The sequence below is a fragment of the Madurella fahalii genome (genome assembly GCF_045866475.1).
Source record: "Madurella fahalii IFM 68171 DNA, scaffold_4, whole genome shotgun sequence".
Taxonomy (NCBI): domain Eukaryota; kingdom Fungi; phylum Ascomycota; class Sordariomycetes; order Sordariales; genus Madurella; species Madurella fahalii.
This window is the reverse complement of record NW_027263974.1, coordinates 1590769-1614074: the sequence shown is the minus strand read 5'-3', so window position 1 is coordinate 1614074 and position 23306 is coordinate 1590769. Positions and strand designations below refer to the sequence as shown.

Below are 23306 nucleotides of genomic sequence, written 5' to 3'. Positions count from 1 at the left end.
CGACTTGACCTTTCGCCCGATATCCCTGTCCACCACTATTTGGCAGCGAGGATTATGGCAAGCCGCCCCCGGTGCAGCTCTTGGACCAGACAGGGGCCCAATACACCAAACCAGCCCTGCTCCGATCAAGCGGCACCAGAGCTCCTGTCAATGGCTCACGGAAACACGGACTGTGCGCCGCCAACAATATCGAAGAAGATTGGGGCCGAGACATGGAAACGATGCACAAAAGGCGGCTTTGATCGGGAAATCAGATGCGCCAGGTTGAAGCGATTGAAACAGGCTAGCCTGATTCGAGTTGGCAACTATGTCATGTCGCTCGCTCAAATGCTCCCCCACAATGCGGGCAGGCATAATCGGAGTGGCTGTGATTGGCCAGTGGCCTGCCTCCATTTGGGCGAGGTACTTTCTCGGCTATGACGGTGGCAGGCAGCTCGCAGCAACAGGTCCCGTTGCCACTGCCATCTAAAATCCCTCCTCCAGTTTCCTGCTATCTACATAAACTCTTCCACCTTTTTTTCCCTCTTCAACAACCGCCGCATCTGGAGAGAATTCGTTACTCTTCTTGTTCCCTCGTTGCCATCCAGCGGCCGTCTGGTGATACCCTCTCCGCTCCAATTGACTTCTGCTTGCTACGCTCGTCGAGCTGAACGTCACCACAATGTTGGCTTCTCGTCAGCTCCTGGGCGTTGCCCGGAGCCGCGCTCTGGGCAGCGCAAGCCTGGGACTGCGGCGCATGGCGACCGTGTCCGACTCGCCCCTTGACAAGAAGGTGAGTGTTCAATGGGCCGGCAGCGGAGCTCAGCCCGCCAGCGCGCGGCCGCTCAATGGCTAACGGGACCTTGGAATACAGGTGCGGCAAAACAACTGGGAGGAGGGCAACTTCATAAACTACAAGAAGATGTCGGAAAACCTTGCCATTGTGAGGGCAAGACTCAACCGGCCCCTCACCTATGCCGAGAAGATCCTCTACTCCCACCTTGACGACCCGCATGGCCAGGAGATCGAGCGCGGCGTTTCCTACCTCAAACTGCGGCCCGACCGCGTCGCTTGCCAGGATGCCACTGCCCAGATGGCCATCCTGCAGTTCATGTCGGCCGGCATGCCCTCGGTCGCTAACCCGACTACCGTCCACTGCGACCACTTGATTGAGGCCCAGGTTGGCGGCCCCAAGGATCTGGCCCGTGCAGTCAGCATCAACAAGGAGGTCTACGACTTCCTGGCTAGCGCCTGCGCCAAGTACAACATTGGTTTCTGGAAGCCCGGCTCTGGTATCATTCACCAGATTCTGCTCGAGAACTACGCTTTCCCCGGTGGTCTCCTCATCGGTACCGACTCGCACACACCCAACGCCGGTGGTCTCGGCATGGCCGCCATTGGCGTCGGTGGTGCCGACGCCGTCGACGTCATGGCCAACCTCCCTTGGGAGCTCAAGGCACCCAAGGTCATCGGCGTCAAGCTGACTGGGCAGCTGACTGGCTGGACTGCCCCCAAGGACATCATCCTGAAGGTTGCCGGCATCCTGACCGTCAAGGGAGGCACCGGTGCTATCGTTGAGTATCATGGTAAGTGAGAATTTCTTTTGTCATAATGTGCGATTGAGGTTGTCCAAGTCTGTCCGATGCTCCGAGAAGGAAGGAGCGAGACGCCATGCCTTCCCCGTCAACCATAAGGAAAACATTTTCCACTGCTGCCTAATGGGCTCCTCTTCCATGTCGCTTCTCTGGCATCTCAAGTTCAGACGAACTTCTCGTTGCGTCCCTGGAGTGTCGGCGGTCGTTTCTCCCGGTCCGAGGCCTTGTTCCAGGACATCATACACAGTAAGTTAGTGTGCCCTGGAGTCGTGGGCTCAGGTACTAAGCCGGAGGTAGCAACTGCCAGCATCCACAAGACGCAGAGACAAGGTCCGCGCTCTGGTGCACCGAAGCAGCTCAACACATTGGACCAGCTCAGGACGACAGATACACAAACAGTCACCATGTCTCCGCCGGAGCAGTCCATCCTTGAGCTTCTCCTGGTCCTCACCTGGACATGCATCATCACAACACCTGAGAAGTCCAAGCATCCCGTCTACGCCCATGTTCTCCCCTCGGACGATGTCCTTTCTCAGCTCCTCTCCTCTGCTTCGGTTTTTCTCCCTTCCGGCCTTCTCGAGGTACTCCAGTCTCCGACACCCCCGTCGCTTGACTATCTCAAGACCCTTCCCATCGCCGAAAAGGGAACATGGGGTGTCTACCTCATCGTCCTGGAGAAACCCGGGGCTCGGCCTCGCATCTACATCAGTTCAGGGACAAACTTCGCATCTGGCATCGCATCACGTCTCGCCAACTATGACAACGGTACATTAGTGCCTCGCTATGTTGCGGCGTCTCTGAAGGACGGCTTCTCCATTGTGCACAAGGGGATCTTGTCCTCAATTCCGATCCCCGCCGCTGAGATGATGTCTCGCCTACGCGTTTGCCTAGTTACAATTGAGTCAACATTTACCTACATCTTCGGAGCCGCCCGGAACACCAGATGGGGCGACCCTGACGTGGAGCGGATGTGCCGATGGGGGCGTGACACACTTGCATAGGATGGCCTGTGTTCTCACAACCCTTTGTCGGAGTGCCCGCCCGGAGATCATTTCTTGACCCATGCACAGCAGAAAGCCATCGCCGACGAAATGCTGGCTCGACGGGCTGACGCAGGGAAGCGGCACCGGGAGAAAGCTAGGAGGAAGATCTAGAGGGGTGTCGTGCGACCAAACGCAGACAGCGGAGGAATTGGCTCGCCAACAATCCCGAGGCCGAAAAAGCATACTTGCATCGAACCAAGCTTAGGGCTGTCGAGGAGAAGAGACATTACTGCTCCGTGTGCGGTCATGCATTCAACACAAATGCGGCCTTGAGGAAGCACCTCCGGGGACCTAAGCATGCTCGCGCCGCTGGAGACATACTCCCAGAGAAACATCATTGCGCTGTCTGTGATGTTGAATTTGGTCGGAGAGCGGAACTCGTCAGACATGAGAAGTCGGCTAGACATGCTGCAAGGGCTGCTCAGGCGGCCTCCCTGCAGCTCTAACTTGGACGCCTCTTTTAACTTTGCACTCATTGCTTGACGTTTTGGACCTCACTAACATTATCTAGGCCCCGGCTGTGAAAGCATCAGCGCCACGGGGATGGCTACGAGCGCGAACATGGGCGCAGAGATTGGAGCGACGACGTCCATCTTCCCGTTCAACGACCGTATGTACGACTACCTGGTCGCTACCAAGCGCAAGGACATTGGTGACTACGCTCGCGCCTACGCCAAGGAGCTCCGTGAGGATGAGGGCGCCGAGTACGACCAGCTGATCGAGATCAACCTGTCTGAGCTCGAGCCTCACATCAACGGTCCTTTCACGCCGGATCTGGCGACTCCGATCTCCAAGTTCGCTGAGGCCGCCAAGGCCAACGGCTGGCCGGAGGAAATCAAGGTCGGTCTGATTGGGTCTTGTACCAACTCCTCGTATGAGGACATGACCCGTGCCGCTTCGATCGCCCGCGATGCCCTCAACCACGGTCTCAAGGCTAAGTCTCTCTTCACCGTCACCCCAGGTTCCGAGCAGATTCGTGCCACCATCGCGCGCGACGGCCAGCTTCAAACCTTTGAGGAGTTTGGCGGTGTCGTCCTAGCGAACGCTTGCGGCCCTTGCATTGGCCAATGGGATCGCCAGGACGTCAAGAAGGGCGAGGCTAACACGATTATCTCGTCCTACAACCGTAACTTCACCGGCCGTAACGATGGCAACCCTGCCACTCACGCCTTCGTCACCTCGCCTGATCTAGTCGTTGCCATGAGCATTGCCGGTTCCCTGTACTTCAACCCCCTGACCGACAAGCTCAAGGACAAGGACGGTAACGAGTTCCTGCTCGCTCCTCCCTCGGGCGATGGTCTGCCCGCCAACGGCTACGACCCCGGCCAGGACACCTACCAACCCCCACCTAAGGATCGCGCTTCCGTCAACGTCCAGGTCTCTCCCAGCTCGGACCGTCTCCAGATTCTCTCTCCCTTTAACCCCTGGGACGGTAAAGATGCCGTTGACTGCCCCATTTTGATCAAAGCTCAGGGCAAGACTACCACCGATCACATCTCGATGGCCGGCCCGTGGCTCAAATATCGTGGCCATCTTGATAACATCTCTAACAACATGCTGATCGGCGCTATCAACGCTGCCAACGGCGAGGCCAACTCAGTCAAGAACCAGACCACTGGTGCCTTCGACGCCGTCCCTGCCGTTGCCCGCGACTACAAGGCCAAGGGCATCAAGTGGGTTGTCATTGGTGACTGGAACTACGGTGAGGGTTCGTCCCGTGAGCACGCCGCTCTCGAGCCTCGCCATCTTGGCGGTCTCGCCATCATCACTCGGTCGTTCGCCCGTATCCATGAGACCAACCTGAAGAAGCAGGGTATGCTTCCTCTGACCTTCTCCGACCCGGCCGATTACGACAAGATCCAGCCCGATGACCGGGTTGACATCATGTGCACCGAGCTTGCCGTTGGCAAGCCCATGACGATGCGGGTGCACCCCAAGAACGGTTCGCCTTTCGAGGTGAAGCTGTCGCACACTTTTAACGAGGCCCAGATTGAGTGGTTCAAGAACGGTAGCGCACTCAACACCATGGCCAAGGCTACCAAGAACTAAGCTACTAGATTGTGACGCATCTGGACGAAAGATGGAAGGACATGTGAGAGGTGTGGGCCGGCAGTTACAGGGGTTTCCGGAATTGGCGTAATCCGCAGCACTGTTTCTTTTTTGTATGTATAGTGAAGGCGCTTGCATTTGAATGGATTGCTTGCAAAGAGTCTGTTCTTCGCACCGGTGATGTTGGGCGTGTTGGTTTCGGAGCATTTGGGAAAAAGGTTGGCCAGGGTTAGGGTCCACCATTCAATTCACTTATCGAAGTTATTTAAAACGGGATCTTTAAATGCCACATTGCAAGGCTTCTGATAAGCGTTTCTGTGATAAGGTGCCGTGCGGCCCGAGGATGGGACGGCGAGGTGGATTGGGGTCCATCCATCTAGCCAACCGCGACAATGGTTTGGCTGTCTGTCCTAGGGGCCTCATTTGCGAAGATGTTTTGCGCCGCGCGATTTTGAGCGTCTTGCCCGTACCTTCCGAGGATATTTTTCATGTACTTGATGACCGACTAACGGACGCGAACGGACGAGCGAACGGGAACCGGTATTGCGGCGATGAGACCTACGAGCTGGCCATAGGAGCGTACAGACACTATCTACCAAACCTTTCCGGATCGCGCCTGCCGTGCCCAGCCGATCTCGGGGACTACCGTACGATCGATCCAATTTCCATTCCAATTGACGCCTTTGACTATCTGGGTGTCCTGACGACGGCGGCGGCGACGTCGTGAGTCGTATATCTTTGGCCCGGCCAACCGGCCCGCGCAAAACTGGGAAAACGAAAGAGGGTTACTGAAGGGGAGGCACATTAAGTACCGCAGGGAGAAGAAAAGGAAAGAAGGAACAGTGGGAAAGAGAGGGAAAAAAAATGCCGCGTCTGCTACCCCGGAACGTGACGGGGTTCAGCACCCTTCGCGCGCGGGCGTACGTCTTCCGCCTGCCGCTCTTCACGCGGCTTGTGTTGGCGGCGATTGTTCTGTTCTGGGCGGTCGGCGTGCAGGTCTGGTGGGATGTGCGGGCATGGGGCGCGCTGGTGCCGGGGGAGATGGGGTTCGCGACGCGTATGTTTTCTTATTTGCTCTCTTCGTCCGGCGCGGTCGTTATGGCTGGCTGGAACTGTGGGAGGGCTGGCGAGTGTCGCTGCTGACGAAGGGCAGTATACCGACTGAATACGTTCCCGTTCATACACCTGAACGTGTTCCATGCGGCCATGAACGTGCTGGCGCTGACACCGCTGCTGGAGCGGTTCGAGAGCGAGTACGGCACACTCACTTCACTGGCGCTTTTTTTTGGCCGTGAGTTTGTCCTCTGAGGATGGGATGAGGGAATTGAGTGGCTGACATGGGTTTGATCCAGCGTTGACGACGTTGCCGGCGTTTATCTACGTGGGCATAGAAAAGTGGGTGGTCAGAGGCAATACCGCTGTGATGGGTGCTAGGTGAGCGACCTGAAAAAGGTATTGTGACAAGGCGGAAACCGCTGACAGAGCGTATGCAGTATGTGGGTGTTCCTGCTGCTCGGCATGGAAGCGATCCGCACGTACAAGGTCAATCCGTATCTCGTCATTGGCACGCATAATATCCCCACCTGGACGACGCCGATCGCGCTGTTACTGTGTGTGGCAGCTCTCGTGCCGAGTTCGAGCTTCCTGGGGCATCTCGCTGGGTTGGTTGTGGGTTATGTTTGTACGTCTTCCTTCCCCTTCCTCTTTCCCTATCTTACGCTGACGGTGGCCTACTTTCAGGTGGTCTGGGATACCTCAAGTTTCTGGCGCCGCCGGAAAAGGTGCTGCGGTGGGTCGAAGGGAAGCTCAACCTTCTTGGAAGGCTGCCACACTATGTGAGTGTTGACCAGAAGACGTACGGCCGGTTCGGGGTGCTTCCTACTTCGGGATCTCCGCCTCCATCGAGTGTTGCCTTGGGTTTGGTTGGCAGCACACAGCGGTTAGGACCCTGATCTGCGTTACGAGAACAATTCTTTAGGCGGGGCATTGCTTCTACATGTATATATGTTGGTTGTGTGCAGATATAATCTACGTTACCCCTGGAGAATGGCGAATGTAACATCTGCGATGGGCGAGTTAATGAATTAATTGAAATTATGTCCATCAATGGCATTCTTGCTACAATACGCTTCCATCTCAACCATGAGCGACTAACCGAAACCGGTTAGACCTGCCGCGTTTCATGCATATGACGCGCCACGATCCAATACTCAATTAATGGCACGCGACCCGCTCCTGATATTCATTTCCCGAACAGCAGTCGCAACTATCCCACGAGAGCTTCGGCGAGGGGACATTTGGCATTGCGGTCAAGATGCCGCGATTACTAGGTGAGCAGATACCGGCATCGCCCGTCACAGTACATAACTGACAAAATAGCAGCCAGCGCACTGCAGCTGCGGCGCGACCCGCGCATCCTGAAGCTCCCGCCGTACCTGTCGCTGCTCTTCGTTCTCGTCGGCACCGTCTGGCTCTTCATGCTCCCGCTCAACCAGTATTCGCGGAGAACCTACATTTCGGAGAATGCGCTCCTTCCCGGACAGGTACATACATACTTTGGCGGCAGCGACCAGAATGTTTTCAGGGCGTACAAGCATGAGATGAATGCATTGGCGGGCGAGAGCAACATCGAGTATGCACATGGCACCGAAGCACAGCTGTGGCGTCCGAATTAACCGATTGTAGGATCAACAACAAGCTCGAAGCTATTGCCAAAGGTATTGGCCTCAAGACAGCGCGGCAGAACTTCACGTACCACGCCGCAGGACGGAGTTATGCGGGTGAGAACCTCTATGCCATCCTGCAGGCACCGCGAGGGGATGCCACCGAGGCCATCGTGCTGGTTGCCGCCTGGGAGAATGTCAAGCATGAGCTCAACCGCAACGGCGTTCCTCTTGCGCTAACCCTGGCGCGGTACTTTAAGCGCTGGTCGCTGTGGTCCAAGGACATCATCCTGTTGCTCACCCCTGACAGTATTGCCGGCCCTCAAGCCTGGGTTGACGCCTACCATGACGCCCACGACCCGTCACACGTTGCCAGCCTGCCTCTCAAATCCGGTGCCTTGCAGGGCGCCATCGCCATCGACTACGCTCAGGAGGGCCGCTTCGACAGCCTTCACATCGTCTACGACGGCATCAACGGCCAGCTGCCTAACCTGGACCTGATCAACTCGATCGTCAACATCGCGCGCGGCCAGATGGGCATCGGCGTAGCGCTACAGGAGATGTGGCGCCACAACGACGGCTACCCGGACCGCCTACGCACGATGCTGCGGGGGATGCTGAAGCAAGGCCTCGGCTTAGCGAGCGGCCCGCACAGCAGCTTCATCCCGTACCACGTCGATGCCGTGACGCTGCGTCCGTTTGGCGAGGGCTGGCAGGACGAGATGGCCATGGGCCGTGTGGTCGAGGGCAGTTTCCGGAGCTTGAACAACCTGCTCGAGCACCTCCACCAGAGCTTCTTCTTCTATCTGCTCATGCAGCGCGAACGTTTCGTCAGCATCGGCACTTATCTGCCCAGCGCGATGCTGGTGGCGGCCAACTTCACCATCATGGCCATCGCCTTATGGGTGAAGAGCGGCTACCCCGACGGCGAGAGCCAAAAGACTGACGACAAGAACGAACCCGCAACGCCACTACCGACCCAAACCGTTGAGCGCGACCTGTTCCTCCCGCTCGGTGTAGTAACCCTCCTCCAATTCCTCTCTGTCATCCCCCTTTACCTCTTCAACCACGCACCAGAGAGCGTAAGTCAACATCCCTCCCCCCTCCCTCCCCCGGGGCCACCCGGGTGGGCCATGTTTTTATACCAGCCGCCCATTTAACATTCGCCGTAGACCCTCCGCCCCCTGTTCTACCTATTCGCCGCGATCAACACCGTCCTCCCCGCGCTGCTCTCTCGCCTACTCACCACCCTTGCCCCCTCCGCGCCAACGATGCAGCAATACCACCTCATCAAATCCTTCTCCCTCATCCTCCTGGGCATGTTCCTCTCCTCCCTTGCGACGCTCAACTTCTCTCTCGCCCTCATCGTCGGCCTGCTCTCCGCCCCGCTCTCCTTTGTCCGCCCCTTCGCGGACCCATCATCATCGTTATCATCGTCCTCGCCCGCCATCAAGAGGGTGGTCTGCGCGGCGCTGCTCAACGCCGTCAGCCCCACGTCGGTGCTGCTCGCGGGCGCGCTGTACTGGGGTCTGGACGTGCAGAGCGTGCTGCGCGAGGCCGCCGTGGCGTGGCACGTGTGCGGGACCTGGTCGGCCGTGGTGGTCTGGTGCGTCTGGTGGCCTGCCTGGTTGGCCGGGGGTTTGATTGTGTGGGGAAGGCCGACGGTGAAGGGGAAGGCTAAGGCGGAGTGAATTACGCCGGAGGCGGTAAATGGCATGGGTTTATGGGGTTAACGGTCCATAAGGTTGCGATGAGTTATAGGGCAAATCAAATCCAGGTTTCTACAACCGTATCACAATGGCTCGTTCCAGAATTGGCGCGCCGTGCAATGGGCTTCAGATGTCCCGTTTGTCGTCATAATAGACCGATTCTGCATGTCTATATTTGTGTATCGTACAAGGCATGGTTTGTATGCCTGCTTGCAGATTTCGTCTCTAAACCAGTTCCCACCCCCCCCCCCCCCCCTTTTTTTTTTTCCCACTCACGACGCCCATACGTCCTGCCCTACGTTCTCGATCCAGTTGCCCAGCTGGTTGACGCTCGAATCCCACTCCTTTAGCCGCTGGCGCATGTTCTCGATCTGCTTCATGTCCAGCACCTTGGGCTGCACCCAGTTGATGTGCGCCACTTCGTCTACCTGGTCGATGGTACCCCGCAGCAGGCCCAGGCTGAGAGCCTTCATGATGAGGTGCTCGATCTCGTCGGGACGCACCTTGGTCTCGGCGGCGATCGTGGCAAACGTCATGGCGCGGTCATGCGGCGGGCGGCGGAACACGGCCTCGGTCAGCGCCGCCAGGTATATCTTCTCGCGCAGCTGGCGGCCGTGCTGGGCGAGGAGAGGGTTCGATGTGATGTGGTCGGCCAGCACGTCGTAGGCGGCCAGGTCGCCGCGGTTGAAGGCGAAGAGCAGCTCGCGCAGCCACTTGTCGTCGTCGCGCTCCGCGAGGGCGTCCAGGATGGGGTGCAGCAGCAGTTCGCCAAAGTTGTAGATGCTCGTGCTCACCAGCGCGGCGATGGACAGGGCGTAGGCGCGGTTGCGCCGCTCCGGCGGGCTGAGCGACTTGATGTCGATGCAGGCCAGGTAGAGCAGCGCGTTGCGGTAGTACGAGCCAAAGTCGGCCTTGGCCTGGTAGTAGTCGGCGTTGGCGCCGTAGAAGGCGGCGTGCACGATCGTCTCGACCGAGTCGAAGCCGTCGAGAATCTTCTCGGCCCGGTCTAGGTCTTTCCTCGCGCCGTCGAGATCGTTGAGATCGAGCTTGACGCGCGCTACGGCAATTGTAGCGAAGACGAGGGCGTCTTGCGAATCTTCGTGGTCCACCTTCTTGACGACGGCCTCCATGAAGGAGAGGCGCTCTTGGTTGTCTGCGACGGCTCGGTTAGGGACGAAGGGGGTGCGCCATCTGATAACAACAGCGACTGACCTCTACATTGTGTTGCCGCCTTCAGGGCGAGGTCGACGAGCTTGAGTTGGTTGATCTTGTCGGCAAACTTGAGGATGAAGACCTTGTAGAACTGCAGGCGCTGCGGGGCGCTGCCCGGGTGGTTGAAGAACTCGATCAGCTGGTTCGTGAGCTGGTGCCACAGCTTGCGCTCCCATAGCGTCTCGAACTCGAGCACGAGCGGCTGCAGCTCTTCGGGCGCACTGTCCCGCTGCTCGGCGAGGAAATCCGAGATGGTGTCGACGTTCATGTTGGGTGTCTGACGCTCTAGAAGTTGTCTGGGTGGGAGTGGTTGGGCAAGAGGGCCCAAAACGTCTTTGGTTGCTAGTACAGGCCGTCCACTCGATCGAAAATGTATCCGCGGTTCGTAGGGGCAGCGGTATGGGGTATCGAACGGCCGGGGTCTGGTGCAAGTCGAAGTTGGGAGTTCAAGATGCAAGGCACGAGCTGTTCCAGAGCCCGCCCAGCCCTCTTCCCACTTGACGCGGCAGGGCAGCCTGGCGCTGGGGGTACGTATCGCAGCTGAAGTGGTCTGTGCTCTTTGCCCGCCTTAGCTTCCCCCCGCCGATGATTGGTCCGTGTCCCACTGTGGAGTCGGAAGCTCTGGGCCGGTTTAAGAGCGTTAATCGATTGACTTGCACGAAACGAAGCTCCCGTCGCAGCCATCCCATCGACAACGTCAATTGACTGCCGACGCCGCGCACCTTGCGACCTCTCGTCCCACGACCAGCCACAATGGCCTCCCTGCCGACTGCGGTGCGGTCGACGGCACCCAAGATCGCCCGGAGCGCCCTGCAGCGCCGGGCCATTTCCGATGTGCACATCACACGCACCGGCAAGCCTCTTATCCGCACTCAGGGCGGCCGGTCCGTTGTCCCCTCTCGCAGTCTCGAGTCCTTCTGACCGTCTCTACCTGTAGCTCCTCTCTCGGCGAGCACACGGCCACCGTCTTCGGCGCCACCGGCCAGCTGGGCCGTTACATCGTCAACAGGCTAGGTCCGACCGTCCGCTCCGAGGCAATTTCGAATTCGACGCCAGACTGACCAGCCCATTGCTCTCCAGCCAGGCAAGGATGCACCGTCGTTGTCCCGTACCGTGAGGAGATGGCCAAGCGCCACCTCAAGCTCACTGGTGATCTGGGTCGTGTTGTGTTCATGGTGAGGGTTACTCGAGACAGCCGGGAAGGTCCAATTGCTAAGTCGAGGTTAGGAATACGACCTGAGGAACACACAGTCGATCGAGGAGAGCGTCAGACATTCTGACGTCGTTTACAACCTGGTTGGCCGGAACTACCCCACGAAGTGAGTTGGGACGGCGCCAAATTGGGTTGATGTAGCGCGAGCTGACCCGTCCAAGAAACTTCTCCCTTGAGGATGTGCACATCGAGGGCACGCAGCGCATCGCTGAGGCTGTTGCCAAGTACGACGTCGACCGATTCATCCACGTCTCGTCGTACAATGCGAACCCATCGTCCACCTCCGAGTTCTTTGCCACCAAGGTAGCCAGCCGCCCCTTGCTTCACGATGGACGAGACCTAACTCGCGATAGGGCCGGGCGGAGCACGTGGTCCGGGATATCTTCCCGGAGACCACCATCGTTAGACCGGCTCCGATGTTCGGTTTCGAAGACAACCTGCTGCTGAAGCTTGCTAGCGTCGTAAACCTGTTCACGTCCAACAACATGCAGGAGAGATACTGGCCGGTACATGTATGTGCAACCCCGCCACGTATGCGAGGCACTTATATTCTGATGCAGATTGCAGGTCATCGATGTCGGTGAGGCACTGGAGAAGATGCTCTGGGACGACAGCACGGCGTCGCAAACTTATGAGCTCTACGGCCCCAAGAACTACTCGACGGCCGAGATTGCCGAGATGGTCGACCGGGAAATCTACAAGAAACGCAGGCACATCAACGTGCCCAAAGCCATTCTGAAGCCCGTGGCCGGCCTGCTAAACCGCGTCCTGTGGTGGGACATCATGTCCGCCGACGAGATTGAGCGCGAATTCCACGATCAGGTCATTGACGAGACGGCCAAGACGTTCAAGGACCTGGACATCGAGCCCACCGATATTAGCAAGTGGACCTATCATTATCTGGTATGCAACCTTCCTAGCAGCTCTCTAGGTTTTAGCTGGCTGACCCCCATATAGCAAGGATTCCGGCCGTCGACATTCTACGATTTGCCACCCGCAACGGAGAAGGAGAAGAGGGAAGAGAGGAAATACATTCACGTCACTGACGAACTCTAAAATTGGGTGCTGCTTGGCGCGTTTTGGGGGGGGGGGGGACACTGCACACCGTGGTAGAGTGTACATACCAATGTAACTAGAGACATTATTTCCTTGAGTCAGCTCTGTCCAAAAGATGAGATGAGAGTGAAGAAGGAGAGTGAAGAAGGATGTAGTTTCAGTCCGACGCTTCGGCGGCCGAGTGCTTGGCTAAGGGATCCATCAGGCGAGTCAGCGTCCAACGCGAGTTACCGTTATGAAATGCCAATGCAAAGATGGATCTGCCCACTCAAAATCTCAAAAATTTTACCCCTCATCCGGGGTTTTATACACACAGTGCCCCATCAGTCATTCACCTAACTCAGTCCCCAAAGAGCCTAAGTCGTTCAAGATGACCAACCTTGATGGTAATGACGAAGAGCTGTAAGTCGTGTCTAAACATCTCATTTTATTTCTCGAAGCAAAGGTGCCAGGGTATTAATAGTGTTGTGCATAACGCTCTCCTCCTCTGCCCTCGATGCCTTAAAGCAATTTTACGCCGAGCGCGATGCGCGCGCCGAGCAGTTTACCAAGCTCAAGACCCAAGCCGAGGAGCTGCATGCTGCTATGGCTGTACAGCCGCTGTCGATGGAGGCGTTCACCGAGGACTGGAATGAGAGCCAGTTTTGGGTATGTTGGTCTCCTGGCACCCCGACCATGGGCTGATTGCCCCTTTTGAGTCTCTCTCGGAGGTCTCTCTCTACGTGGCTGCGAGCTGGCGGGGTCTTTTGGTTTGGGCGGTGCTGACGGGGATGGCCTGTGTGCGTGCAGTACGCCGACGAAACTGCTTCTCTCTTCGCGAGAGAACTCCTTGATGGGGCTACCTCAGACATGACGATTGCGGTTGTCTCGGCGCCGAGTGTGTTTGTGGCGTTGAAGAACATCCTGGTATGTCGCCCGCGATCCTCGAGAGTATCCTTGGTTCAGGAGGAGGTAGGCAGTCCCTGCTGACCCATCATCAAAGAACTCCGCTTCCCCCGGCGAGCCCAAGCCCAAGGTCGTCCTCCTCGAGCACGACCGTCGCTTCGCCGTCTTTCCTGAATTCGTCTTTTACGACTTTGCCCAACCGTTTAAACTGCCCGGTCAGTGTTGCCTTCTTCCCCCGTTTACAGGTCCACTCGACACTAACATGCTCCCCCTTCCTTGTTTAACTATAGCCCACCTAAAGGCTTCTTGCGACCGCATGGTTCTCGACCCTCCATTTCTCAGCGAGGACTGCCAGACCAAGGGTACGTTACAACCCTCCCCATTCTCCAGGATCCTGGACAACCGCCGACCCACTAACGCCTTCCCTTTATTGTCAGCCGCCCTCACTATCCGATGGATGTCTAGACCCTCATCCCCCTCAGGACAGCAACCGAAACTAATCGTCTGCACCGGCGAGCGGATGGAGTCGGTCGTGACGCGCCTCTACCGGTCCTTTGGGTTGCGCACGACCGACTACGACCCGATCCACGCGAGGGGCTTGAGCAACGAGTTTTACACCTACGCAAACTTCTCCTCGTCCAGTTGGAAATGGCGCATAAGGCAAGGGGACGAGAAGAAGTAGGGTGCGACGGCTTCGTGAGAAACAGAAGTGGTGCTAACTAGACGGGACCAATGAGCGAGAGTTCCCTAAACCATCCACAGCAAAGACGATAGACATATACATGGTGGTCTATACCGACGCCTGTTTGGAATATAAACTAAAGGGTAGATTGCCGCAATGCTGTGCCTACGCCTAAGATACCGCTCGTCTGCACTACATTGTATCGGGCGTTCTCCCCGCCCCACCACACCCCATATATACACCGGCCAACCCCGGACGCCCAAACGCCGGCATTTCCAGTGAATTGATTCAAAAACATGATGGAATACTAGTAATGGTCCGGCCCTCAAGCCCTTTGGCGTAGGCCCTTCCCACCCCAAGTATAGGAGCCGAGGATGGACCGAGTAGAATTAGACCTGTCGACGCCCCCGGCGCAACAGAGCGTTATGGGAGCGAGCCATTCCTGCGCCCTTCTTCACCTCACTCTCGCCCCTCCCCCTCCCACTACGACAACGACCTGACGATATAGAACAGCAGATATGCCCTGGCATTCAGTACATCCGACTTCTGCGCCAGCTCCACCTTGTGGTCATTAAACGCGAACCACTTTTGGCCACTTTGTCAGCACTTATGGAAACAACGGTCACGGGGGGACGGAGAAGAGAACTCACCTGGTCACCAACCCGGCAATACGACACGTAGTGCCCCGTGTCAATCTCACCCACGTGCACCACCACGCTGAGCAAATCATAGATGCAAGTCCTGGCGAGTTCGTAGTTCTCCTTGACGTCCTGGCCTCTGGCACGGCTCGTGTAGGGTAGCATGTTGAGCTGCAGCGGGAACTGCACGGGCGTATCGATCTTTGCGGCGCGTTCGTTACGTCCTTGCTTGTACTCGAATCTCTGCCGCCACCACCGATTCTTGTAAGGATACGGAAGAAGAAAAAAGAAAAAAAAAAAAAAGGGGGGGGGGGGGGGGGGGGGGGCGGAAAAGAGTTGAACTTTACCTTTAACTGAATCGACAGCACGTTCGGCAACCGCTTGATCGACGTCTGTCTCCGCGCCTGCTGCATCGAGTTGCAGCTATGGCAGCGGTACTCGCACTTGTCTGACTTGATGTACTCCTCATCCAGACACTCCTGGAGCGTCAACGACGACCCCGGCGGTTTCGACCCCGCCTTCTTGCCCCCCTTCTTCTGCGCCAGGTTTTCAAGCGGCAGGCTCAGATCCAGAAAGCTCTGCACTTGGTTCGTCACCCCGCCGCAGTTCTGACACGTCGTGGCGCTCTGCAGCTTGCCGTAAAACGTCTGGTGGATGATGCAGTTGCAACTGTGCTCGCTGCCGGTCTCGGGCTTCTTTCCGTCGCCGTTGCGCTCGTGCAGCTCCTCGGCCAGGAACTGGAAGAACTCGTGCGCGTCCTGCTCCTTGGTCGTTACCAGGTTCTCAAACGCCTTCTTTTCACTGATCCAGAACCCCGACAGGATGTTGGCCGCCGTGTAGCCGTTGGTGTTCTCCAGCGCGTAAAAGTCCTGAAACATGTCGTCCATGGCGCAGCTCAGGCAGTGCGCGTCGCAGTTGCTGCTCTGGTGGCCATCGCTGAGGTAGAAGTTGCGGAGGATCGGGTTGTGCAGGAAGCTTTGGAGGACCACATTCTGGTAGCAGGTGGCTCCCGCGTTATAGATGCCACGCAGGCCATTGGCCTTACAGGACGCAGCCGTTGTGTTGGACGAGATGTATGTGGGGTTGTCCTTGATGGGGTCCGAGAATAGTTCCTCATGTTTGCGCTTCCGGGCTGAACAGGGGGAGGGGGTTGGTCGGTTAGCGGCCATCCCATTGTTAGGAGCATGCATCTCGGGACCACGCACCTGTGAAGAATGTGCCCGTCCCCATCTTTCTTAACCTGAGTTCCTCGAATGTTGGGTCCCAGACAATGTCGTCGCACATCTGGCAGTAAAGAGCACCACTTCTTGAGTCGACATCTGTGCCAAGTTAATCAGCCATGCGACTAGTCTAGTTGACATCCGACATACAGAATCTGTGTGACTTTTTACTGCCATGCTTTGTCCGGTCGTCTTCGGTGAGGGTCGAGGGGCATTGTAGACACAAATATGTCGGAGTGAGCGATGTGACGACCTGGCCGTCGACGCATTTGGCTGTCTGCGGAATGATTGGGTTTGTGTCGAAGATGGCACGCAGGATGCCCTTGTAGTGTTGTATCGAGGTATTCGTCGTCGCCTGGTCTTGGTTGAACAGACGCTGTAGATGTTCTGCCAAGCGGCGTTAGAGATGACAAGAAATACCGGGACCGGACCTGACTTGCCGCATCCGTATACGGGCTGCCCAGGTTGGGGAGATTTTATTTTGTAGTTCTTGGGCGATGCCGGTGTAGCGGGCCTCGCAGCCATCTTATGGAATGTCGCGCCGAGGCTAAGGTACTAATGAAGAACCAAGTCCCGTCTCGTTCCGCTTCGAGGGGCGATGGGCGCAAATGCGACGCCAGCGTTTCCGATCGCGGCCAATCGCTTGGTGGTTGAAGCTAAGTTGGCAGTAGAGACACAAACGCGCTCCTTCTACGGCTTCGATGCGATCCGAGGGCGGGGATAGCTTACAGTCCACAGTAGTTTGGACGGGGATAGCGTTGTAGATGGTCGCCGGGAGAAACGGTCGTGTTGTTTCGGAGTAGTGGTGGCGGCGCTTGGGACAACGGGCGCAATGCTTAGCTGCATCGAAGGGGTAGACCTGTTAGCTTTGGAATTCTGGGAACATCGGGGCGATCATGGATGTAGCAACGTATTGGTTAATACCTCTCTGGTCTGTTGCGAAAGCTAATACGCTGCTGCACCCTGTTCCTGTCGATTCGGCGTCTCTTGCGTCGCCAAAAGGTGTCCAGCCGTGATGGCTGGCTGGAAATTGCTTATCGGATCCTTACCGCGAGGCTTATCGATAGGCGTTGGAGTGATTCAGCTCCGGGCGCTAAAATGCCATGGCGACACGGGAAGCTGGAGCGCTGGACAGGCATCAGCCTCGGCATTTGGGGTTTGAGCCCCTTCCATTCAGGCGCCTCGAAGTGCTGCAGAGTACCCGGGAATTTCGCATTGCTTTTTGTTCTTATTGCGAGCACCTCAGACAACCTTTGTCTTTGAGAATAACCCAAATCCCGCTTTACCTGACCACAAGTACACGTCCAAGCAGCTCGTTCCCAGAGACTGTATTTGTTTCTTTTGCGGTTGATCGCTTTGGCATGGATAACAGCACCTTACGCATCGGATGCAAGTTACCCTAACTTAGGCGTCCAATGATATCATAGGTCTCGATGGTCGGTAGCTACTCGTTCCCCTATAAAACAATTGAAACATGCCGAGGTAAAAGACCGAGATCTACCGACTACCCGATATTCTCGCTCAGAGCACATGCCGGCCCGGCTTCTCCCACTTACAAATGCTAGTGCCGGACCGATGCTACCCCGCAGTGTTCCGGACTCGACCCCGCGCCAACCCTCTTCGCCAGCCGCAGGCCTAGACCTTAATACACCAGAGAGCCGGCACGCGCATGCTGGCTCTACGCCCGTCCCCCGGCCCGCTCTTGCAGCCTCTCAAAATGGCAACCCAGCTCACTCACCTCGCTGAGGTTGAGCGCCTCAGCCCGGCGTGCATCCGCATCCTCGGGGGCAACCCCGGCAAATTCACCCTCCAGGGCACAAACACCTACCTCGTCGGCACCGGCCCAAAGAGGCTGCTCATTGACACGGGCGAAGGCAAGCCCTCCTGGATCGCCGCTCTCAAACGCACCCTGGCCGATGAAGAAGCATCCATAACCGCCGCCATCATCACCCACTGGCACGGCGACCACACGGGCGGCATCCGCGACCTCACCGCCGCCTGGCCCTCCACCAAGGTCTACAAGCACGCCCCGGACGCCGGCCAGCTCGACCTCTCGGACGGCCAAACCTTCCACGTCGACGACGCGTCCCTCACGGCCGTGCACACCCCGGGCCACACGGCCGACCACATGGTCCTGCTCTTCGCCGAGGAGGACGCCATGTTTACGGGGGACAACGTGCTGGGCCACGGGACGGCCGTGTTCGAGGACCTGGCGGCTTACATGGGCAGCCTAGAGCGGATGCGGAAGCTGTTCCGGGGCCGGGCGTACCCGGGCCACGGCGCTGTCGTGCCGGACGGGCCCGCCAAGATCGCCGAGTACATCCGGCATCGGCAGCAGAGGGAGGAGCAAGTTATGCAGATGCTTAGTTCGGAAAAGGAGACTGCGGAGGCGGCGGTAGAGGGGGTAGGAGGAGGAGGAGGAAGCGGAGGGAGCGGTAGTAATGGGAATGGCGATGGTGACGGAAATGGTAATGCATGGACGGTGATGGAGCTCGTCAAATCCATCTACCGTGATGTTCCGGAGAGTCTGCACCCTGCCGCGGCGGCGGGCGTTAAACAGATTCTTCAAAAGCTCGAGAGGGAGGGCAGGGCCACTGTCTCAGAGGATGGTGGGAGATGGAGGCTGGTGTCATCAGCCCGATCTGCCCTTTGAAGAGCCTGGTGAGATGCCTATCATTTTGCTTTGCTCTACCATAAGGGACGGCCGCGGGGAAAGTCCCCGTCCCAGCCAGCTGGGATCAAATGACGGTGGCTTGCGTTGTGCGGCTTTCAGCCCTACCACGTCCGTCGTGACGTCAGCTCCAAGGTGTCTCGAACTACGCGTCACAAAGCCGCCAGGTATGTATCCATGCACTGTACAATACGACAGAAATTCGGGCGCCGGATGAGGCTCTCGGCGCAGGAGACCGTCAGGTCCCCTCCGCGTCACGAGTTGCGAAAAGATGAACTGAGTTCGCAAAACCGAGGGATTTGGTTGGGCATGGTCTTGGGAGATTTTCTGGCTTGTAACTGTGTACAGTATGGAAATCTGCGGGGCGGCAAGGCTTCCGTAATATCAGGCACTTTTTTTTGGGGCGCTTGAACTGGCCAACGTGACCGATGCGCGAACCACAAGAGGACTCCACACGCACATCTGTCGCTCTTCAATGGCGTATCTATCCGATGGATCCGGAACACCTTGAAGAGCAAGAGGCTTACGTTAGGGCCCTGGCCTCGTCCTCATCCCCCTTGCAATACAGTGGCACGACTTAATAATTCGAAATCAATGTTGTCGTGCAATTAGGCATCCCTACCGGCTGTGCACAAACCCAGCCCTCAAAATCGAATCCTTCCCAGCTCCACAAATGCCGGCGTTCGGGCGGGCTGCGACCGGGCGGAACGGGCACAAGCGCGACATTGGCATGGAGGGTTGCACGGCTGGCAGGGGTCCGGCGCGGGACTCATCGTAGAGGTGGGGTCCCATCACTCTCAGTGTTTACACTACACGTACACCACAGGAAGGATGGACCATCGCCATACAGCCTTGTAACACTGTATCTTACAAATCGATTGCGTTACGCCAAGCGGGAGATGCGAGTGTGTTGAGGCCGATGTCTACGTTCCTCGCCGAAGAGGAAATCAGCCCCTGGCAGCTAACCGAATCAGCAAAGCTGTAAACCACGGCTCTGCCACGTGCAAATGACTGGCCGTCTCGGGTTCTTGTTGGCACCCCGAGCCCGTTGGCGCCTAGCCACGATCCTCGACAGAGCAGTCACGGGAGAGGCTAGGGGAAAACATCGCTGCAGGATTTCTGCTGCCGAGACTCGGTACTGTGTGGTAGGGTGGTATCGGGTTGGGCGCGGGACTGGCCTTTGCGCATCGTGACTGTCAATGGAGTGGGGCTCGAAAGCTTTCCTCAGAGTTTCATAGAGGTTCTCTCAGCTTCCATATCGCAGGCCGTCTCGCGGCGCAGAGCAGGTACAGTACCATCCTACAAGTATGAACGTACCTGTGGATGTTTGTCTGTAGGGACGATCATCATATCTTCGTTGCTACGTATACATGATAACGCAGAGATATCGGAGATAGAGCCCGCAAAATCTAGTGCACAGAGAGTCTTGCTAGGTCCGAACCGGCGACATTGATGGCGAGCCCACTCCACGATAGCAAAGTCTGGCGACAGGTTAAGTGGGGCGCAGTCCATCAGCCCGCGAATGGCGTGTTAGCGTAGCGTTTCTTTCCAAACGGCCTCAACCCCGTCATCGGGCACGGGCGTATTCCGGACAGCGAGCGGCAAGCAGTCGCGGATAGATTTTACTCGAGGCTGACTCAATCATGGGTTACTCGGGGCGCCTCCCATTGGTTAGATGAAACACTTTTGGCGTGAATGTGGTGTGTGCCCGCAACGGCGACGGTTGGAATGGAACGATGGGGGACCAACACTGACGGGATTGGCATTTGCGATCAGCGATCGGAGTTATCACCCGACCCCACACGGTGTGTAAGACACTGTGCACCCTGCTCGATACCTCGACGGCGTCGAGAGAGCTTCGGATGCCCCGGATCTGCCATGCGCAACAACTGAAGCATCGACAGGGCGGGGCGGGTGGTCGGTGGTCGGTGGTCTGACTCTTGTCCGGACCCTTAGACTCTTGGCTGCGAATTACCAATCAGAAGCTCTCCGGAATTGGAACAGAAGCTCTCGGTGTTCGGCTTCGAAATCATGACAGCTTTTAAAGCTTGCCGTTCCCGTCTCTCCGTCGTTGCTGCCCGCGTCCGGAAAGACAGTCCTCAGCTCTTCCCTTGATTCTTTGTTCTGTTGCCGGGCTGCGCAAGAAGCTTCGTCCGATATCCCAACCTAACCAAGCATTCGGACGACGGCTTAACACACGGACCGAACAGACTGACGCCTCTCCAATGCGCGGCAGCTACCTTGGCCAACACGCTTAAGACCCCGACCGAGCCAATCATTGCCTAGACGGACATCATTATCACAGGGCTCAAAGTGATCAGTTCGAACCCGCCCTTCTTAGCGCTGGCGTAACCACGCACATACCTCCAGGAAACTTGGGACGAGTGAAGAGACCGGCTGACCCGGCGGGCTACCAAATTTGACCCATGAAGACGCTCGCAGCTTCGCTTTTGCCAGTCGTTGCGAGCGCTGCGGTTCTGGGCTTCGTCCCGGCCGCCCTTGCACATGGCGACGAACTTGGCCATGGGGCCATGGAGATGAGCGACGCCGACAAGCCGTTGCCAGAGGACCAGTATCCGCCCACGTACTTTGCCCTGCCTGACCATAGGGCAGCCATCTATGGCCATATCGGCCTGATGGTGCTTGGCTGGGTGTTTGTTCTGCCTGTTGGTAAGGCCTCCTCGAGAAGCGCTCCGGCAAAGTGCCGTCAGGGCGTGTTGATAAGCTGACGGTGCCATTTAGCTGTGATGCTGTCGCTCGCCCGCTCGCGATACACGCTGCTGCTGCAATTCGGCTTTCTTGCGCTCAACGCGGGTGGTATGCTCTTGGGCGTCATCTACAACGCAAGCACCCCGGACCTGTACCCCAACAATGCGCACCACAAGCTCGGGTGGATCGTGACTTCGGTCGTGAGTGCCCAGGTAGTGATTGGGCTTCTCGCGCGCGTCGCAGGCATGATGAAGCGTGGAAAGTCTGATAGTCGCGCCGAGGAGCGCCAAGGCTTCATCCCGGTGTCAACCGAGGCCATTGCCGAACACGAGGCCCGCTTTCCCGGGCCGTACGGCCGGTTTTCCAACGACAGCGGTCAGGGCACCGAGCCGAGGACCGAGTCGCTCCGCAGCCACTCGCTGTCGTCCGGCGCCGAATCCCCGACGATCCTGCATAAGGAATATCATATCGACAATGCTGATGTCGACGACGACGTGGAGGCGCATGTGCCCATGTTCGCTAAGTCGACCAAGGCCCATTCGGTCGTGGCAAATGTGGCGAGCAAGATTTCAGACCGGTTCTGGAAGGTCCTCCTCTTTGCCTACAACTTTGTAGATCGGACAATTTTAATCCTCGGCTTCATCGCCCTGTGCACGGGTATCATCGCTTACGGTCGGTTCTTTGTGAGTATCAACTAGGAGTTGGGGTGGAAGAATCTCAAAAAGTCAGAACCAGCAGCACTAACTCTTAGCAATAGGAGGGTGACGGAATCTTCAGCGGCCTGGCGCATTGGATCAAGGGCGGCATTTTCTTCTGGCTAGGCATCTTCACCCTCGGCCGTTGGGCGGGCAGCTTTGGCGAGCTCGGATGGGTTGGTTTCACCCCTGACTGTCACATCGAAGAGCATTACGAAACTAACCACTATACCAGGCCTGGAACATCCGCCCCAAGAGGATCGGCCAGAAATGGCGTCCATCCGCCGAGTTCGTTGAAAGCGCCCTTATCTTCTTCTACGGCTCAACCAACATCTTCCTGGAGCATCTCGGCAACTGGGGAAGCGAGTGGAGCGCCACGGACCTGGAGCATGTCTCCATCACGGTCCTCTTCATCGGCGGCGGCCTGTGCGGCATGCTCGTTGAGTCGACGCGCATCCGCGATCTCCTCAACTACACCGTGACCGACGCCGCGCGGCCAGGCCCGGAGCACAACGCCTACCGGGACGAAGAGGCGCGCGACGAGCTCCGCGAACCCGAGACTTACTCCTTTTCCATGAACCCCATTCCTGCGCTGGTGATCCTGCTTCTGGGCATCATGATGAGCTCGCACACACAGAAGAGCATGGTATCGAGCATGGTGCACAAGCAGTGGGGCAACTTGCTGACCGGCGCGTCCTTCACCCGGAGCCTCACCTACGTGCTCACCTGGCTGCGGCCGCCCAAGTCGGTGTACCCTTCGAGGCCGCCGACCGAGCTGCTGACCGCGTTTGGGCTCATCTCGGGCGGGATCATTTTCATGGCTAGCGTAAGTCCATCATTCCCACCACGGTTCCCCGCCTGGTATTTCCGAGGGTTTGGAGACTAACATCGCAAAACAACAATAGTCGAGCGATACCATCAGCGGTATGATCCATTACCAGCTCGATGCCATGTTCATGTACACGGTCACTATGGGCATGGTCGGCGTGCTGATGGCGTGGGTAATCCTGCTCGTTGCCCTCAAGGGCTGGGCTGCGCGCCGCGAAGCACGTGCCCGCCTTCGCTGAAAGGACGGATAACACAGCTCCAGTTCGTTCAAACGGACATGCTTCCAGTCGAGATGGGCGAGAACGCCGACGACTTGGAGCTGCTGCCCTCTTCTCAGACCGTTGGAAATCGGGAGAGGGCGAGGGAGGGGCGCACTTCAACCCGCCTATTGGGAAGTGGAAAGGTTTAATGGCTGTGGTGTGCATGGCATGGCATGGCACGGGCTGGCGTGTGTGGATG

General features: G+C 57.5%; 8 protein-coding genes across 8 annotated transcripts; 6 read left to right on the top strand and 2 right to left on the bottom strand.

Moving 5' to 3' along the window:
* Positions 1 to 661: 661 nt before the first annotated feature.
* Positions 662 to 4666, top strand: ACO1 (Aconitate hydratase mitochondrial; the record flags this gene model as incomplete). The annotated part of the gene is made up of 3 exons (XM_071062886.1): positions 662 to 772; positions 854 to 1565; positions 3129 to 4666. 3 exons carry the CDS (start codon positions 662 to 664, stop codon positions 4664 to 4666), a joined length of 2361 nt encoding a protein of 786 aa, XP_070918987.1.
* An 864-nt stretch (positions 4667 to 5530) lies between these two features.
* Positions 5531 to 9020, top strand: GAA1 (Glycosyl phosphatidyl inositol protein transamidase complex subunit; the record flags this gene model as incomplete). The annotated part of the gene is made up of 9 exons (XM_071062885.1): positions 5531 to 5723; positions 5820 to 5957; positions 6019 to 6100; positions 6160 to 6347; positions 6407 to 6501; positions 6924 to 6996; positions 7049 to 7298; positions 7352 to 8411; positions 8502 to 9020. The coding sequence occupies 9 exons, from the start codon at positions 5531 to 5533 to the stop codon at positions 9018 to 9020; spliced, it is 2598 nt and encodes an 865-aa protein (XP_070918986.1).
* A 290-nt stretch (positions 9021 to 9310) lies between these two features.
* On the bottom strand, positions 9311 to 10518 carry RPN9 (26S proteasome regulatory subunit; the record flags this gene model as incomplete). The annotated part of the gene is made up of 2 exons (XM_071062884.1): positions 9311 to 10191; positions 10251 to 10518. The coding sequence occupies 2 exons, from the start codon at positions 10516 to 10518 to the stop codon at positions 9311 to 9313; spliced, it is 1149 nt and encodes a 382-aa protein (XP_070918985.1).
* A 485-nt stretch (positions 10519 to 11003) lies between these two features.
* EFM5_2 (Protein-lysine N-methyltransferase efm5) lies at positions 11004 to 12519 on the top strand (the record flags this gene model as incomplete). Its single annotated transcript, XM_071062883.1, has 8 exons — positions 11004 to 11134; positions 11188 to 11264; positions 11331 to 11425; positions 11478 to 11569; positions 11625 to 11766; positions 11817 to 11975; positions 12031 to 12366; positions 12421 to 12519. The coding sequence occupies 8 exons, from the start codon at positions 11004 to 11006 to the stop codon at positions 12517 to 12519; spliced, it is 1131 nt and encodes a 376-aa protein (XP_070918984.1).
* Positions 12520 to 12889: 370 nt separating this feature from the next.
* Positions 12890 to 14086, top strand: EFM5_1 (Protein-lysine N-methyltransferase efm5; the record flags this gene model as incomplete). The annotated part of the gene is made up of 6 exons (XM_071062882.1): positions 12890 to 12921; positions 12972 to 13167; positions 13309 to 13425; positions 13502 to 13619; positions 13695 to 13766; positions 13842 to 14086. The coding sequence occupies 6 exons, from the start codon at positions 12890 to 12892 to the stop codon at positions 14084 to 14086; spliced, it is 780 nt and encodes a 259-aa protein (XP_070918983.1).
* Positions 14087 to 14569: 483 nt separating this feature from the next.
* Positions 14570 to 16469, bottom strand: MFIFM68171_07461 (uncharacterized protein; the record flags this gene model as incomplete). The annotated part of the gene is made up of 6 exons (XM_071062881.1): positions 14570 to 14671; positions 14737 to 14967; positions 15072 to 15856; positions 15930 to 16043; positions 16095 to 16331; positions 16385 to 16469. The coding sequence occupies 6 exons, from the start codon at positions 16467 to 16469 to the stop codon at positions 14570 to 14572; spliced, it is 1554 nt and encodes a 517-aa protein (XP_070918982.1).
* A 1192-nt stretch (positions 16470 to 17661) lies between these two features.
* Positions 17662 to 18597, top strand: MFIFM68171_07460 (uncharacterized protein; the record flags this gene model as incomplete). Its single annotated transcript, XM_071062880.1, has 1 exon — positions 17662 to 18597. One exon carries the CDS (start codon positions 17662 to 17664, stop codon positions 18595 to 18597), a length of 936 nt encoding a protein of 311 aa, XP_070918981.1.
* Positions 18598 to 21041: 2444 nt separating this feature from the next.
* Positions 21042 to 23086, top strand: MFIFM68171_07459 (Integral membrane protein; the record flags this gene model as incomplete). The annotated part of the gene is made up of 5 exons (XM_071062879.1): positions 21042 to 21285; positions 21358 to 22007; positions 22082 to 22195; positions 22255 to 22845; positions 22925 to 23086. The coding sequence occupies 5 exons, from the start codon at positions 21042 to 21044 to the stop codon at positions 23084 to 23086; spliced, it is 1761 nt and encodes a 586-aa protein (XP_070918980.1).
* Between the last annotated feature and the right edge of the window lie 220 nt (positions 23087 to 23306).